Source organism: Aquila chrysaetos, chromosome 20 (assembly GCF_900496995.4).
Source record: "Aquila chrysaetos chrysaetos chromosome 20, bAquChr1.4, whole genome shotgun sequence".
Taxonomy (NCBI): domain Eukaryota; kingdom Metazoa; phylum Chordata; class Aves; order Accipitriformes; family Accipitridae; genus Aquila; species Aquila chrysaetos.
In genome coordinates this window covers 9186482-9202946 of record NC_044023.1, presented here as the reverse complement: position 1 = coordinate 9202946, position 16465 = coordinate 9186482, and the positions used below count along the sequence as shown (strand labels likewise).

At 36.1% G+C, this 16465-nt stretch overlaps 1 protein-coding gene across 6 annotated transcripts in view; it reads right to left on the bottom strand.

Moving 5' to 3' along the window:
* Positions 1–16465, bottom strand: part of CACNA2D3 (calcium voltage-gated channel auxiliary subunit alpha2delta 3) — a 481763-nt gene that overhangs the window by 269091 nt on the left and 196207 nt on the right. For all 6 annotated transcript variants that reach the window (XR_003927719.1, XR_003927720.1, XM_030043854.2 and 3 more), the window contains one exon: positions 1315–1446. Coding sequence is in view for 4 of the 6 variants with exons in the window: in XM_030043854.2 (XP_029899714.1) it covers positions 1315–1446 (132 nt within the window). In the remaining 2 variants the exon portion in view is untranslated. The remainder of the gene's footprint in view (positions 1–1314; positions 1447–16465) is intronic.

The following is a 16465-nucleotide window of genomic DNA, read 5'->3' as shown; positions in this document are numbered from 1 at the left end:
ATAGCACTGTACCAGCTACTAGGAAGACAATTAACTCTAGCCCAGCTAAAACCAGGACAGACCACCAGAAACAATTTTTTTTTTTCACTCCTTTTTAGCCTACTGTGAGGTAAAAACCTCTTCAAGCCTACTATGTTCATCATAGTACTGTCACTAAAGTGTTGTCATACTTGGTCATTGGTGCTGGCAAGCTTTATCACATGCTTGCCAATTCCCTTTCAAACCCTGAGCACTTACTACCCATGGCTGATCTCAACAGGTCCTGTTATACTAACTGCTTCACTCACAGGTCATACACCTGATGTTTTGCTCACATCACTATGAAGAGCTAATACGTACCAGTTGTGTGTCAAAAGAAACATGATAAAAACATTGCCAACCAAAAAAAAAAATTGACAGGGCAATCCTTCCTGCTTTTTACACTCATTTGCTAGCACAAAATGAGAAACAGCCTTTAAAATAAGGACTAACATTTCTTCTACCCTTGAAATATCATGGAGCTTGAGAAGTGAACTATAATCCAAACCTAACACAGACGTAGTAGCCATTACTTTCAGTCACTTTCAGACACGCGGGCTTATAGTAACCTTGCTCACAATAAACTCGAGACATCAGACTTAAAAAGACATGGGTTGCTAAACCATGTCAGCTAAAGGAACAGTTCCCACTATGGACCTGATCCAAAGTTACAGAAGCTGAGGATCGGTTTATTTAACTTTTTAGTTTATTTATTATGTAGTAAATTTGGTACGTGATTAAACACACAACTTAATAGGTAACAATATATATTTTAACCTATTTCTATAGAAATAATACAAGTGATCTAACTGCATTTAATTACAACTGGTGTGAAAGTAAACTTTAAAACAAGTTTTTGAAATCTTTAAATGTAAAGATGTCAGGTTAAGTGGAAGACTGAAAACTGAACAATAAATTACAATTAAGTCTTACTCTGTGCATCGATAGAGCACATTATCTAAGCTCAGTACTATATGAAAGGTCTAATCCTTTTGTCCTCCTTCTCCACAGTCTATTTAGAAGTTACTTTTCATATGTGTTTATATGTATATATGAATAGGCATATTTATGAGTACATAAGTTATCTTGGGGGCTTCACCTCCAAATGAAAATTGGTAGAAAAAAACTCAGAACTTTGAAAACACTGATTAGCAATATCTCTCTCTGAAAACTAGATAAAGTAAAATCAAACCTGCAAGTATCTGTGAAAGTCATGATTTGTGACAGTACTCAGTGGAAATTTGCAGCCATAGCATTCTTTATTGTATTTTAAGTAAGAACTTGTATTCTTCTTACCTGGATATTGTCTGAAAAATCCTTTTGCACTTCCAAAATACTGCCAGATGAGAGAAGGGTCACGATCAAAATTATCAACAAACACCTTATTTAAAGATTCTGACCAATAAACTCCATTTACAATGGCTGGATCTGTGGGGGGAAAAAAAAAACAACCAAACAAAAAAAAAAAAACCCAAAAAACAAAAAACAAAAAACAAAAAAAACAAAAAAAAAACCAACAACAAAAAAAAAAAAAAAAAACAACAAAGCAAAACAAAAAAAAAAAACCAAAAAAACAAAAACACAACAGCAAACAGAGAAAAGTGATTTTACCTAAACAGAATCCCTTGAACTCTGTCATCTTCAGCTTATTCAGTACCCAAAAATCTAGTGACTGCAAACTATTGCAGAACATCTTTTAGTTTCCTTTGTCAATTAAGTGATTCAAAATAAATTATACACTTAAATAATGAAACTATGGTTAAAATACAGAACAGACACCAGGTAAATTTTTTAGATAAATTAAAATTGGTTATTAGACCATCTATCTGGAAGTACTGTATCACTTGTTCTGGAGAACATAAATGAGTTAATCTAATAATAGATCTTTTACTCAATTTACTTTTCCTAAATGCATGGAATGTCTCATGGCAACACTTTCTAGCTTTTTTTTTTTTTTTTTTTTAATCTTCAACTTGGTAAGACCATTCTCACTATATCTGATAGTTTATGTGTGGGAACAGAAAGTGAAATACCTTTTATTTTATATCATGTTATTATGATACACATACAAACACAAAATCCCATGACAAACAACACTGTTATTTGGAAAACACTGGACCCAGATTTCACAACAATTACCTCATTATTTTTTATTCCCACAGAAAGAGAAATACAAAGCAAATCCTTGATGTTGAAAATAAACTATTTCTGTTTAAAACATCCCCATCTATCGATTCCTAAAAACCCAGGCTGCCCAAGTATGTTTTTAAGCTGCAGATTTTGTTCAACAGTGAGAAATCAGAAATAAATGAACACATCTTAAAAAGTTACTCAATTTCAAACTGTGAATTTTGAAAGATGAGAAGCAATTAAGATATACTACATTCCCAATTCAATCTGTATGTGAAGTCAGCAGAATAAAAAGGAAAAAACGGAACTAAAATCGCAGATGTATTATTTCATTTGTAAAAGTGTGCATACATGAATACACAGTAACATTTGCTCAAGCATTTGAAATAATGCTTCCATTAGCTTGCAAAATATTGTTGCTGTACTGATTTCAGAAGACTGCTTAGAATGTGATTTTAATGGAGTGGAAAAAAGGTGAATTGTTATCTTTCCTTACATTCATCAAGAAAAACAGCAGAAAAAGGGAAATGTATTAGCTACAAATCTTTGAATGTTGCTTTCATCTAAATATTTAGGTTTTCATAGATGGGCTGCTGAAAAAGCAAGGTCAACAAAACAGATGTTGTCTTTAAAACATGTCTAGTATAGTTACTTGTTTCTCTAGAGGATGAAATATGCATTTAAAATCTGTCTAAGCAGACACATATCAAACAAACCAATGTCACTAGTCCAATGGTACTGCTTCAGTTTTGCCTAGCTAGCAAAATCCAATGTCCAGTTGTTTCCAAGTCTGCAGTTACTCCAATAGCAAGTTGTAATTAGGACATCATAAATTAACTGTCAAGACTGCCTATCCTGGGATCTATCCTCAGTTTGTAAAAATATGCTCCTATTTCAGCACCCCAAAATATTGATCCATTGTTCAGCATTTAGACATTACATCCGCTGTACAAAACTGCAGGCCTACAGACCTCACGTGGAAATTGCGTGTCTTTACTGGCTACTGTATCTTCAGGCAGAAGGATTTCAAACCCAAGCTCCTTGTTCTAAATTTAATGACTGTTATGTGGATGCATCTCTGTCCACATGCACCATCCTAAATACAACTGAGTTCCTAACCATGTATCTTCATTAAAATTTTACAGTTTCATCTTCTAATAATCTGTATGTTAAGCTTGTAGTTCTGGGCAATTTCCAATTTTAGTAAGTACACTAAATTGCTTAAATTGCCCCCAGAGCTTCATTTAGAAACAGTATTCTTGGGGTTTTTATATTACTGGTGAATGTCATCTGCATCCACAAAATAGTTATATGTCAATAGTGGTAAATTAATGTTTGTGAATATTCAGAAATTTGGGGAGGGAGAAAAAGAATAAAAGATAAAGCTTAATATAAATGCAAAATCATTAACGTGATGTTATGGGTCTCAAAGACAATAAATGTAAATAGCTTCTGCCACAATTCTTGAAACATAATTTCTGCCTTTGCTTCCTGGCAGTAACAGCTAAAATATAATTAAAATATTCCCTTTCCCTCGCCTTTTAGATGGGCTGGCTTGCAAATATATGGGATTTTGCTCCACTGCTGTTTGTATAGATGTTACCTGTTTTTTTACTGATATTTAATATAAAACCAACCCCCAGGCAAATAGGTACACTAAAGCGAATCTGAAACAAAATTGCCAAAGAACAGTACAAACGCATGTAGCAATTAAGTTGCTGTCATAGATACTGCTGACTGGAAGAAATAGGTCTGAAGTCTCAACAAAAGCAACCAAGGAACTGTAGACTGAAAGATGTGGAACAGCATGCCAAAGGTTAGCACTATAATGAAGTGTATTTTAATTCACAGAACCCATAAAAATATCTAAAGCAGAATAAGTCTATGGAACGAAACTAATACATACATGACGCATTTTGCTTTCTAATCATTCCAGCAAGCTTTATAGAAAATAACAGAGGCCAGTGAGGAATTCAGTGACTATGAAGAAAATGTGGAATACTTCTCTTTCTTGCCATACTCTGCTTTATTACCAAGAAAAAAATGTTACTAATGATCCTTAGTCTTTTCCCTTCTTTTATTACCTTTGTAATATAATCATTAATTTCTCCTGGAAAGCTGTCAAAGATGCTGGCATCCAAAATGGTGTTCCTTCTTGTAGTATCTGATGACCTCAAGGGCAGCCCCTAACACTGCAGAGCAGTACTGTCACACAATAAAGCAGCGCAAGCACAGCCTACAGCACTGGAAAAAGAATGCAAAATCCAGCACTCTTTTGGCTCAGATAGCAACAATATTAGCTTAGTTTTGATGACACTGACAACATATTTAGTCTGGTCATATTTTAAAGAATAACAAAATCACATACTTTGCTGGGACATATACCAACAATCTAATAATTATACTACTCCACACTAATATGAATGCTTTTCAGGGTGGTCCAACATATTCAAGAGCTGGGGCTGGATGCCAATTTTGGCAACTGCCTTTGCTTTTTTCTCTCTCTTCCCCTCCCTCGGCTTCCACTGGGTAATGTGGATGCATCAGCTCACAGATCAAAGCATCTGGCCATTTGTAGACACAAAAGAAGGTGTTTGTCCATTTTGCTTCATGTGCCGACAACAATTTACCAATGTCAGAAATCACATTCCTCCTCATAAGCATATGGCATGGTAAAGACTTCAAGTGCGTGACTGTATAAAGGCATAGTAGTAGGCATTTAGTTGTTTCAGCTTCCAACATTGCCCTAATAACATTCCCTTTCTCCTTTGAAGTGGCAGCAGAAGAACTGGAGTACGGCCAGATGTGTTTATTTTTATGCTGAGTTTCATGAGTGGGTTTGGGGTTGGGGTTTTTTTGTTTGTTTTATTTTCTTTTGTGAACAAGGTGGTCTGAGATTCAACTTTAGTTCATTTGAGAGCCAGCATTACAGCTGCAAACTCCTCACTAACACCATTCTGGGATAGAGATTCAGTTCTGACTCTGCTAAGAGCTTGCCACTTAATGAATTGTAAAAAATGTCCTGCAGCAAATCGGTGTACCTTTGAGGTCACCCATGCAGCTACTGACCTGGTTGTACCCTGCTTAAATTATCAAATGTAACAGCTAAAAGCAACCAGTAAGTGGGTTGATCTGTGAATCGGTTAGAGCAAAGCTCTGGAAACAGCATATAAGCAGGGTCTATGAACACAGAACATTACCTTTTTTTAAAATTAAAGGAGGAACTTGGAGCAAAAGTCAAAGGCTTCACTTACTGTCCATCCCAGGAAGAACTATAAACATGCTGCTTTAATAGAGCTGTTGTCACAGGAGCCAGGCACGTGGAGCAGTTACACCTATCACTAACACAGTCTAACAAAATAGGATTGCCCACCCAGCAATTGGTAAGAGGCCTTTCTTTAGCTGAGGAGAACTGAAGTCAAAACCCAGTAACCCTGACAGATGATCACTCCATAAATTAATGTGACCACAGATACCAGGGTATTTCTGTATTTTCAGAAAAACATACTCATTTCCACATTTTTGCAGGATATGAATTGAAGACTATGAAACCTGAAAGATCAGTGAAAAAATACCACACCACGGAAATCTAGGATGCCAGGGTGTGACTGAGAGACAGGGTGAACAACATGAAAACAACACTGCTGGAAACAGTTTTCCAAGTAGAAGAGAGAAAACAAATGCTCAGAACATAGGAATTAACCAAATTGATTAGAGACCCTATATGCACTGCAATTTCACCACAGAAGCAAAATTACTTTTGAATACTGAAAAAATAGAGCCAGTTCTGACACATGGCAAGAAGAAACTTCCGCAGGGGCTAATGGAACAGTGACTATCAGCAACCAGGAAATCTAAACCTCTGCAAGTGGCAGGGCAGGAAAAAGTGTCCTGGCAAACAATACAGGAAGCCAGTGGAACACACTGCAAATTAGAGGAAAAGAAAGCAAACACGACTGCTGCTAAATGAAGCCAACTGTGCTGTAAAATATTTAACGCACAACATACCGAAAAGGACAATTTCAGCAGAGCTGTTGTCAAAGTGATATATGACAAAGGCAAGGCACAGCCTTGGAAATAAAAGTCACCCTTATGGAAATTTCTCAAGAACAGACCTGTTCACAAATCTTTACAAAAGCCGTTTAAAACACAAGACCGTGCAAACTTGTAAACTAATATTTCACGATAAATGTCTAATTCCTACTGCTCAGATACTCAGAGAGAGACACTGAATTATAGAAACAGGCCAACTCAGTTACAAAACAGTGCAGTAAGGACCAACGAATAATGCTTTGAACAGGAGATGTTAAAGACCTCCTAGTTTTATCAACACAACGTGCCTCTTGCATACAACAAATAGTGGCATGAGAACCTTCAGAGAGAAATGCTTTAGCATTACAGTCATAGTGAGCTATAATAAACTAAGCCTCTACTGCTACATTCTTGGGAGTATCAACATAGTATGAATGTGCAAGTATCAGATATGACAGCACACTTGTATATTAGCATGACAAGTCATCATCTCTCATCCTCTCGAATCAATGGTCCCTTACTGCTTTAGTGCTTTGTAATCCTTGTGTAGCACTTCTTCCTTGCACAAAAGATCATTTGCACAATTTGAGTAGAATGGAAGTTTTACTCAACCAAAAAATAGTTGGAAAAAGCCTCACAGATATGAGAATGTTCAGCTGGTTCAAAACCTCTGAAGCTAGTATTAAAAACATACTGAAAAAGCTGAGGAGATGCACAAATGCATCTTGGGATGAATACATTACAAAATCACTTATGGATTCTTAAACACTATTTGCTCCTTCAGGAATGTGCCAAATAAAAGCTGCAAGAAAGACACCTAGATAAACAAAGTACTGTGTAAAAATGTCTTTGTAAGTTTTTAACCAAACAATATTTTGAAACAGCTTATATTCTAGCCAAGCATACTAATACTTAACCAGAAGAGCAAGCCTTCTTTTCTCCTCTTCACACAACACAGATCCAAGAAAAATCAAAGAAGAGTCTGTGTTATGTAGCAGGATAGAGAGACAAATTATTACTGTATTCTAAAATAGTAGACAAAATGACTAAAAGGTATCTTTAGATAAAATTTTATGACTCTGTCAAGTGTCAATCTTCTCCGTTCCATACTAAACAAAAGCTACATTTTTTACATTTGCCATACAACCATTTAATCAAATGTTTTTGCATATTCAATCCCAAAAGCTTTCAGAAACCCAGAACTATTACGTCAATTACCACTAAGTTTACAGATCAAGAATGCTTTTCCAACATAGTTCATGGAGAAAAAGTCTTGAAAAATCTTTAAATAAAGCAAAATAAACTGAAAAACAAATAAAGCTCCCCAACGCATTCCTAGCATATAAAGTCAGTCCATTAAAAATAATCTTATATCAAATCATGAGATTATTTTCATTAATGTTCCACACTAAAATATACCCTGGGTACTTCTCCCTGTTTGTCATCTTAAGCCAATAACAGAACATACCTTGATTCCCTGATTCCCTATTAAAATAAGGAGATAGACACAGGGAAGGAAAGTTAGCACTTTAAAAAGAGAACAATCCAATTATAATTCATTTTTATTGGTTTTTTAAAGGTATATTACTATGGGAAAAGAGGGAAACAGTTTGCACACTAGAGGCTAATGATGAGCGAAAGCCTACCAGAAATTCTCCACAGACACAGATAGAAAGTGGAAATAACTGCTCTCAGAGAATAATTAGGCATATAATACCAATAGCATGTTTAGTGTATAATATATATATATTTACACACACCCCTGTATATAGCTGTAGAAAATAGATGTACAGTAGGGGTTTTGTTTGTTGTTGGTTTGGGGTTTTTTGATAGGCTCAAACCTTTCTTCAGGTTACATAATGATTACACAAAAACAGAAGAGAGCATCAAGAAAACCTCAAAAACAATGTTTTTCCAGACCCAAAATGCAGAGAATAAAGGTAAGGAGGAGGACACCTTGTATGTGGAAAGCAACTAAATTTCTTTGCACTTGATGCAAGACAAAGGCAACTGCTTTTGGGACAGGACAATGATGCCCTAACTGATATTTCTTGAACCTGCTTGGGTGGAATTTGTTCCTATTGCTGCTGAAAGAAAAAGAATTAATCTTTTTGCAGACACACACATTAAATAAATAATGCCTGGCTTTGGGCACTAACTTCTGCTCCAGGTATGAAACTGATCCACAAGGCAACAAAAAACCACTTCAGTCTCACAAAGAGGAGGAATTATGTTTATAAATTATTTTTTGAGAAAGTCAGTTTCAAACTTTTCTTAAATTTAAAAAATGTATGTCTAAATGATAATTCATACCATTCCCTTTTTATCCTGCAATATAAGGTATAGTTCTTGTAAGAGCTTTTCACCATTGCATTCCAGACTGACCTTTCAAGCAAGTAACATGTATCTTTAAAAGCCAAATGCAGCTGGATGAAGCAACACTAATTAAGCTAGTCCAACATGTTTAACTGTCTCCTTACTGGTTCTGCAGTTGTGACTGCCCGAGGACAGATCCCATAATTTCAGTGCTGACATGCTTAAAGTTTCTTTTTAATTCAGTGATGCTAATTGTAAACAAGCGAGAAGACAACTTGCTTCACTTAAGGGATGCTTGGGTAAGGTAGGTAATCCCTAGGATAATCCAAAATGAAGCTGAAATAACTTATCGGACTTCTATTCAGGTAAGCACTCCAAACACAACATGCCTCCAAATCAGAGATGGTGAGAGTACAGACAGTAGTAGTGCTTGGGTTAAAACTAGTTTTAAAAGTCTCAGTTAACTGTAGATTAAAATGTACTCTCTTCAAGTTCAGTAAATTCACTCCGATTCAAAGAGAGGTTGCCATTGCCTTGCTTCTTATTTGTATTCTCAAGTCTAGTGATACTTCTGCTTTTGTGCTTCGTTTACTTTATTCTTGAAAATTTTTTCTTTGTAGTCCACACTCTTCCCCTACAGTTCAAAGGGTTCACACACACAATTTCTCTTATTTTCCATTCCAACATAACATCCCTCGAAGTAAAACAGGTGAGTTGCAGCAAGTGAGGACAAAATTCAGTTTGAACATACAAACCTGAGACATTTTCTAGAGGTAGTCAGTGGGACCCAGTGTGAACTTAATGCTTATGAAACTGGAGGCAACAGACCTCCCTGCATTCACACTGAGCCCGCTTACACATATACGCAAGTAAATGCAGTGCAGGACCGTACTGAGGTACCGATTCCAGTGCTGGAAGTCACAGAGCTGAACTAGCATGGCAGCAAGCGTGAGCTAATGAGGAGCCTTATAGCAGGATTCATTATCTGCAACTCCACACTCTGCTGCCTTTTAATGCTCTCAGTTGAGCTCCAATGTGTACTGTGGATATGCCTTTATACATTCCTATATGGGTTACCTAGTACCCAGGCCCAAGTGGACAGGAATAACAGCATTAAGTAGCTGCTGCTTCCAACCGTTCACAATGGGAGCTAAAACGGTGGCTCCACAGCTTCTAATCAGTCATCAGAGAAGTTAATACTCATCAGAGACAATAATATAGAAAAAGGAAAGATAAAAGAGGAGACAAAGTAATTTTCTACCATTATAGGCCAATGTTAAATTATTTTCATTTTCTTGCCCCTGGAAGCAACAATGAAGTATGGGAGGCATCATGATTAGCAGAGGTGTCTCAGGTCAAAAAGCCTCTTAATTTCGTACCTGAGATAGTGTGCATTAACAAACCTTCACCAGCTCACATTTGTCAAAAGGCAAAGCCCAACCCCAAGTAACTAAGCAACAGCTCCTGAATAAGGAGTGGTAGAGAGTAGGGCTTTTTAGAGGAAAAACCTAATGTTATCATGTAGCCTGTATCTGACATCTAGTTGCCATGGTGATTTGGATGTATTAGAAACATACAGATTAGATCCACAGCCAGAGACAGACGGACTAGAATACAAGGAAGATAAAGCACAGTATACATCTTGCATGGTGATGCCAACATTTCCAAAAGGCTTGCTGTTAAAGACAGTGAATTGAAAAAAAAGAAAAAAAAAAAAAAATCTGTGAAGCTAAAGCCCTTTGCAAGAACAAAGCAGCAGCCTGAGTAGACTCTGGGAATCGGATTTGAGGCAGAATTTGAGCAAAACCAGATGGAACAAGTGGAGAAGTCTGTGCATCTTTGTCCAATAGCCAGTAAGAGTTAAAACAAAGGAATATGGGAAGATAGGAAATTCTCTGCAACCTTGACTAAATCAGTTAGACTGAAAGTTCCTTTTAAATTAAACAATGACCAAAGTTAAGAAGACAGTGCAAACACTGTCCTAGAGATCTTAAAATATGAAGACAAACAAGTCAGGGGAAGGATTTCAAAATATAAATATAGTGGTCCAGGACAATATGTGGCCATGACTATTTAAAAAACAACTCCAGGATGTTGAATTTTCAGAAGCATAGTCCATAAAATCACATACGACAGTGACAGACAAGATTTTATTTCTTAATTTCACACCTTGCAGGAAAAGGGTTTTACATATCTGCCAGCTGCAGATTATAATCTTTCTGCATCCCTTGAGAAATGATTTTTTTTGGTTCTAATATTCTAGAAAATAGGTAATCTCGATTTTGACAGCCACTTGGAAGGCATTGATAGGAAAGTGTGACTGAACGATATTCATAGCTCTTTTTAAGTACCAAATTGAAAAAAACTCACTTAATCAAAAAATGGTTGTGGTTCATCACGTTTCAATATCTTTTAGAGAAGGCTCGATTACATGCAGCAGATTTTTTTCCTATGCAAGCAAAACTTTTGATTGGAGTCTGCATTTGTTGACTTGTAGTGCATAAACTCATTTTTTAACATGCAGTGAAAATCATGCAATGGAAATGCCATTTGACATAGGTGATATTCTTTACCAGTCTCTAAATTGTTCAAGCAAAACTTAAAGACAATTTGTGAAGGCTAAGTCTAAGATCTACTTTTGCAATGTTTCCAGCATTCAAGAAGTACACACGGGAAGCAGAAAAGCACAGACTAGACCTGATGCTTTTGTTACTAAAGACACTGAGTTCACAATTATTTAAAGCTGTATTGCATTCATACTGTTTGCAAATAATTTCTTAAAGTATTAGCAATTATGAAGATAGAAGTATAGGAAGGAAGAAAACAACTGCAAGAAAAGAAAGAAAACATCTTGTGAAAGGACAAGGGGTAATGGTTTTAAATTAAAAGAGGATAGTTTCAGACTAGATACAAGGAAGACTTTTTACGATGAGGATAGTGAAACACTGGAACATGTTGCCCAGAGAGGTGGTAGATGCCCCGTCCCTGGAAACATTCAAGGTCAGGTTGAACGGGGTTCTGAGCAACTTGATCTAGTTGAAGATGTCCCTGCTCATTGTAGTGGGAGTTGGACTAGATGACCCTTAAAGGTCCCTTCCAACCCAAACTGTTCTATGGTTCTATGACATGAAAATAATATGAGAGTACAGAAATAATTGATTGCCAATTTTCCATAGTAGTAATAACCATAACATAAAGCTTTTAAACAAAGATTTAAGTCACATGATAAAATCTATACTTTCAACAGCCAGTAAATGATAGGTGATAAGAGACACAAAGAGGCACAAAAGACAGTACACGTGCTACAAATAATCATGTAATGAGCAGAGCTATAGGAGAAAGAGATAAAGCCTATTTCTGCAGAAGAGTAGCACAAGCCTGTAAAAAAAGACCAAATCAAATATACTAAGTCATAGAAGAATGCTAAATATGGGCTCTCCACATGGAAAGCAATTGAATTGTAAAAATAAATTAGAGCAATAATAAAAATTGAATTGAAATCCACAGGAAAATATAGGATATTTATAGTCATTTTGTCTCTGAAATGAGTGAACTCCAAATATACTTCAAGACTTGTAATATACCTTTTAATCACTTTTATAAATCCATATTTACTCAGAGTGATCACTGTTACAGAGTCAAAATAGTCACTAATACTTGAACGTATTTCAAATCCAATGGTGTGGAATTAGTCTTGGTGTTATATTAATTTAAAGAAAAAAGGATTTTAGACTATTATTATTAATGAAGACTTCTTTATCTTTTTACATGTTATTGAACTTTCAAGTGTATTTTACATTCATGAACCATTTTTTAAAAATGCTGGTGACATAGCTTGAGACTCTCAGTGACATATTGTGTGCCTTATGTTTGTTAGTTGAGTTGACATAAACCATATCCTCCTGTTGACAGAAATGCTTGAAAATATTCATGGACTCCAGCATCCACCACAGAAAAACTCTGCAGTTATGGAGGCCACTGATAAAATCCCTTCCTGTACTTCAAAAACACCAGAACAGCAACTATACCACAGTATGAGGATGGAAAGAACAGACGGAAGAGAGTCAGACACCTTCTTTAAGTTAAAATTTATATTATTGCTTTTATTTTTCAAAGCAGCAGATTAACTCTTGGACTGTATAACACTGACCATCAAATTTTATTTTTTGTCTTCATCCTTCTGCTCTGTCAGTAAAAAGATACAGCAACATCTTGCACTAAGGCTACTACTTCATTATCTAAATATACCTGGATAGATACATGACAACCTGCAATCCACTGTCATCTTTTACTTTTTCTCTCTCTCTTTTTTTATTAACACCTCAAACAAAAAGGATTTGGAGAAATAATTTTTCAGCTGACCATGCCCACACTATTCTCCAGCTTCCTTAGAAAAGGTCTTCCCCATAACGTACCTGTATTTCATAGTTTAACAGAGAACCAGGCCTGATGATGTAAAAATGAAATAATTTACTAAGGCACCTGCCAATTTATGATAGCAGAGATTTTATAAGCTAACCAGTCTCTGGGCTGCTGATAGCTATTTGCCAAAGACCAGACATTCTGATAACAAGAAAAAAACCTTCCTAGTGCCAAAACAGCAACTACCAGAATGCATGTATCTCCATCTAATGTCAGGAGTAGGAAAGAGGGAACTGTTATTAAGGTGAGATTTTTAAAAGTCAATTATGAATATTTGATTTAAACCATATTGTTCACCTGCTCCCCTGTCAAATACATTATAGTAGGGAATGAAGACTTAGTCAGTTACAAAATTCACAAAAACATGACTGTGACCCTAAACTGTATTTCCAAATCAGGTGGCAGTACTATGAAATATAACTTGCTTGATGTAACAAAGGATGGGAAAATTTGGTCTTTTATACTGGTAGACACTCAAAGGTGTAGGAAAATGCTAAGAGAAATGTATTCAGTGTAAATAATGTCAACATTAAAAAGAAATCAGTGTAAGCACTGTGCTAAAAGTTCATGTAACTTCCTTTATTTAAAATGTAGTTATATAAGGAAAAAGTTGAAACATCATTCAATAGTATAGGCCCCATTCTCCATTATAAATGAAAGTTAGAGAGTAACTTTCCAGACAAAACACTTCTGAGGAAATTTTATGCTTTATTTTGACATATCATTGTTAGAATCGGTAATTGATTCTAACATATTTTCTTCTCCCTGCACAGAGCATACTTCCTCCCTAAAGCAGAGTCCATCACCTTTTAGATGGGGCAGTTATTGATATCAAGTTTCTAAAAAAAGAAAATGCATTTGAATAACTATCTGCACATGCCCAGACACTGGTATTTTAATTCAGCTTGAGCAACAAGTAGGAAAGCAGAAAAGTGCTTCAAAGTGCCTTCCTGAATCAGAAAGCCATTTATGGAAGATAGTTATTATTGTAGACTTTACTGTATGTACTTGTGTTAATATGCTCCTTTTGTGCATTACCCGCTACATCCTGGTTTTCCACACACCGACCAACATTTCACCTTGGGCACTTCAAAGACAGTAATCAATTCTTTTCACAGAGTCTAAGAATTCTTCCAAGCTAAGAGTAGACATTTCCTGTTTAAACGAATTTGAACAGACATCATTGTAAATCAAACTAGGACGAAAAATTTCCAAAACTAAGTCTGTTCAGAGCAAGCCTATTCATTTGTACCAGCATGGTGCTTCTGCTTGTGCACACCTAGAATGACTGGCATTTAAGTATTTGTACAATATTCACCCCAGGACTTTACTAGGAGCAAAGCGCAAAAAGCCCAAGCTAAAAGATGTAGATGTCAGTTCCACAGAACTTTGAAGCATAGGCTTCAATCTCCCCACACAGAGCCCAGTAGCTCAGCAAGCATTAAATTTTAAGACCACAAAAAGCAATGGAACATAACTGTGAGGAGGTGGCATACACTTGGTGCTGTGCTGAAGAGCAGCACCAGATTGCTGAGCCAGGTCTAAAACTCTTCAGTAGACACAGAGTTTAAAGTGAGAAACTGTGCCTCAGGCTATATAATGGAATCTCACTGGAAACAAACTATGGGAAAACAAGCAAGCACTAAAATACTGGCGTACAAAAAATATCGTGTCTCTCAAAAGCTGTATGTCATATGCTGTACAAATGGAAGACAGTGCAGAGCTGCAATCTAGCTGTCTCTGGATGGAAAGCAAAAAGTAGAGACATTAACCTTGTGCTGCACCTTAAGAAATTAGAATTCTTCTGATCTAGGACTTGACAACTTAGTTGCAGAACCATGGTCACAAAACTATCTTGCACGCATATTTCCATGCAATAGTCCAGTGAATCATGCACACATGTCAACATCCTTTGGGGTAAGAACAGACTGCACAACTTTCTACCATGTAGCATAGACATGCCTATGTGTCTTTTCCTCTGACATTCACTAGTGATGAAAACAAAAATGCATTTAAAATAATTAAGAGATTTATAAATTGAAAATCTATTGTTTATCTGGTAGTAAGTTTGGAGTCTTTGCTCAATGATTTTTAATAGATATAAAAAACTCAATGAATAGCTAAGTCTTGCAAAGCTGTAGAATGCACTTAATTCCACTGTCAACTGTGTTAATAGGATGAAGGTTTATCCTCTAGGAAATATTCCTCCATTATAAAACTCAGCAAGTAAAACAAGATTATATATATAGTAAACTAGAAATGACAACAAGGGAAAAAATTCCCATTAGTTTAAATCAACTTATGTAAGCCTACTTCCTTTCTATTCCCAAGAGAAATTGTTTTTCTCCTCTCTCTTTTTTTTTTTAAAAGGCAAAATCAGACATGTTGCTCAAGCTGCATCCGATCTGATCCCAGTAAAGAGATTATTCTCTCTCCCCAGTCTACCTCTATTGGCACACGTCTCCCTCCTCCACCGTCTCTCAGAGACTACTGTCCAGAGCTGGTAGATAGATTCACATACAGTCACCCCCACCCTAGTTCTGTCAAAATGATTCTATTTTCACACACTCTGCTAGGAAAAAATGCTGATGATTCCTTTTAGCAAACCAGTTTCGGGAAGAGCTTACAGAACAGCTTATGACAGCTGGTTTGAATGGGACAGTAATACCAAGCAAGCACAAGTGGTAGAGCGCTGTAATTTCTTATACCCCGATAACCTGCAGCTGACATCATACATACAATTGTGCCTTGAGACATTTCACAACTTCTTTTATAGGTAATTCATCTCCAGAAAAAGGTGCAGAAAGCTCTGTCATAATCATAATCACAAAGGAGATCAAGCAAGAACTAGCTCATAGAGAAAATGGAGATAAAAGTTCAGGATTGAAAATAGGAGAAAGTATATTTTGGTAAGCAGGAAAAAAAAACATACTAAGAAAAGGAATACAATGTGCAGTTGTCAAGGTGTTAGTACAGGCCTAAATGGTCAGTGCAAGGATAAAACTATGCAAAGTTCACCTAAGAGTTAGTACAAAACTAGGCCCGAATAACCACATTCATTCTTTGTGTCTTCTTGGGAAGACAAAAAAAGGAAATGGGGATAGCAGATACCCAACTAAGAAAGTAAAACCGACCTCATTGTAAAAGGCGGTTTTGTTTTTTAAGAACATTTAGAAAGGTTTTCTCTGTGTGTGTAATAGTTTAGTCCAGACCAAATCTGAAGGCAGAGTTACAGTGAAGATTTGAGACATAAGGCTTTTAGAAATAAAAAATATTTTTATACTTGAAAAAGCTCTCAGGCACAGAAGTCTCTCTTTAGCTCTAAATTTCTTACAGTGAAGAAATGTTTACACTGAGCACATTTACTCTAAACAGAGATTCAGTAAAGACAGAGTGGGTTTTTGTATCCAGCTGTGATTAGAACCCATTTAGTTTTGTTATTTTGTTTCTACTGTAAAAGGCCTGCATCACTTCATGTTTCATTGTATTCATTTGTATCTAGAGGTCTGAGTGAGATACTGTTTACCCTCGTAAAATACCAAATTAT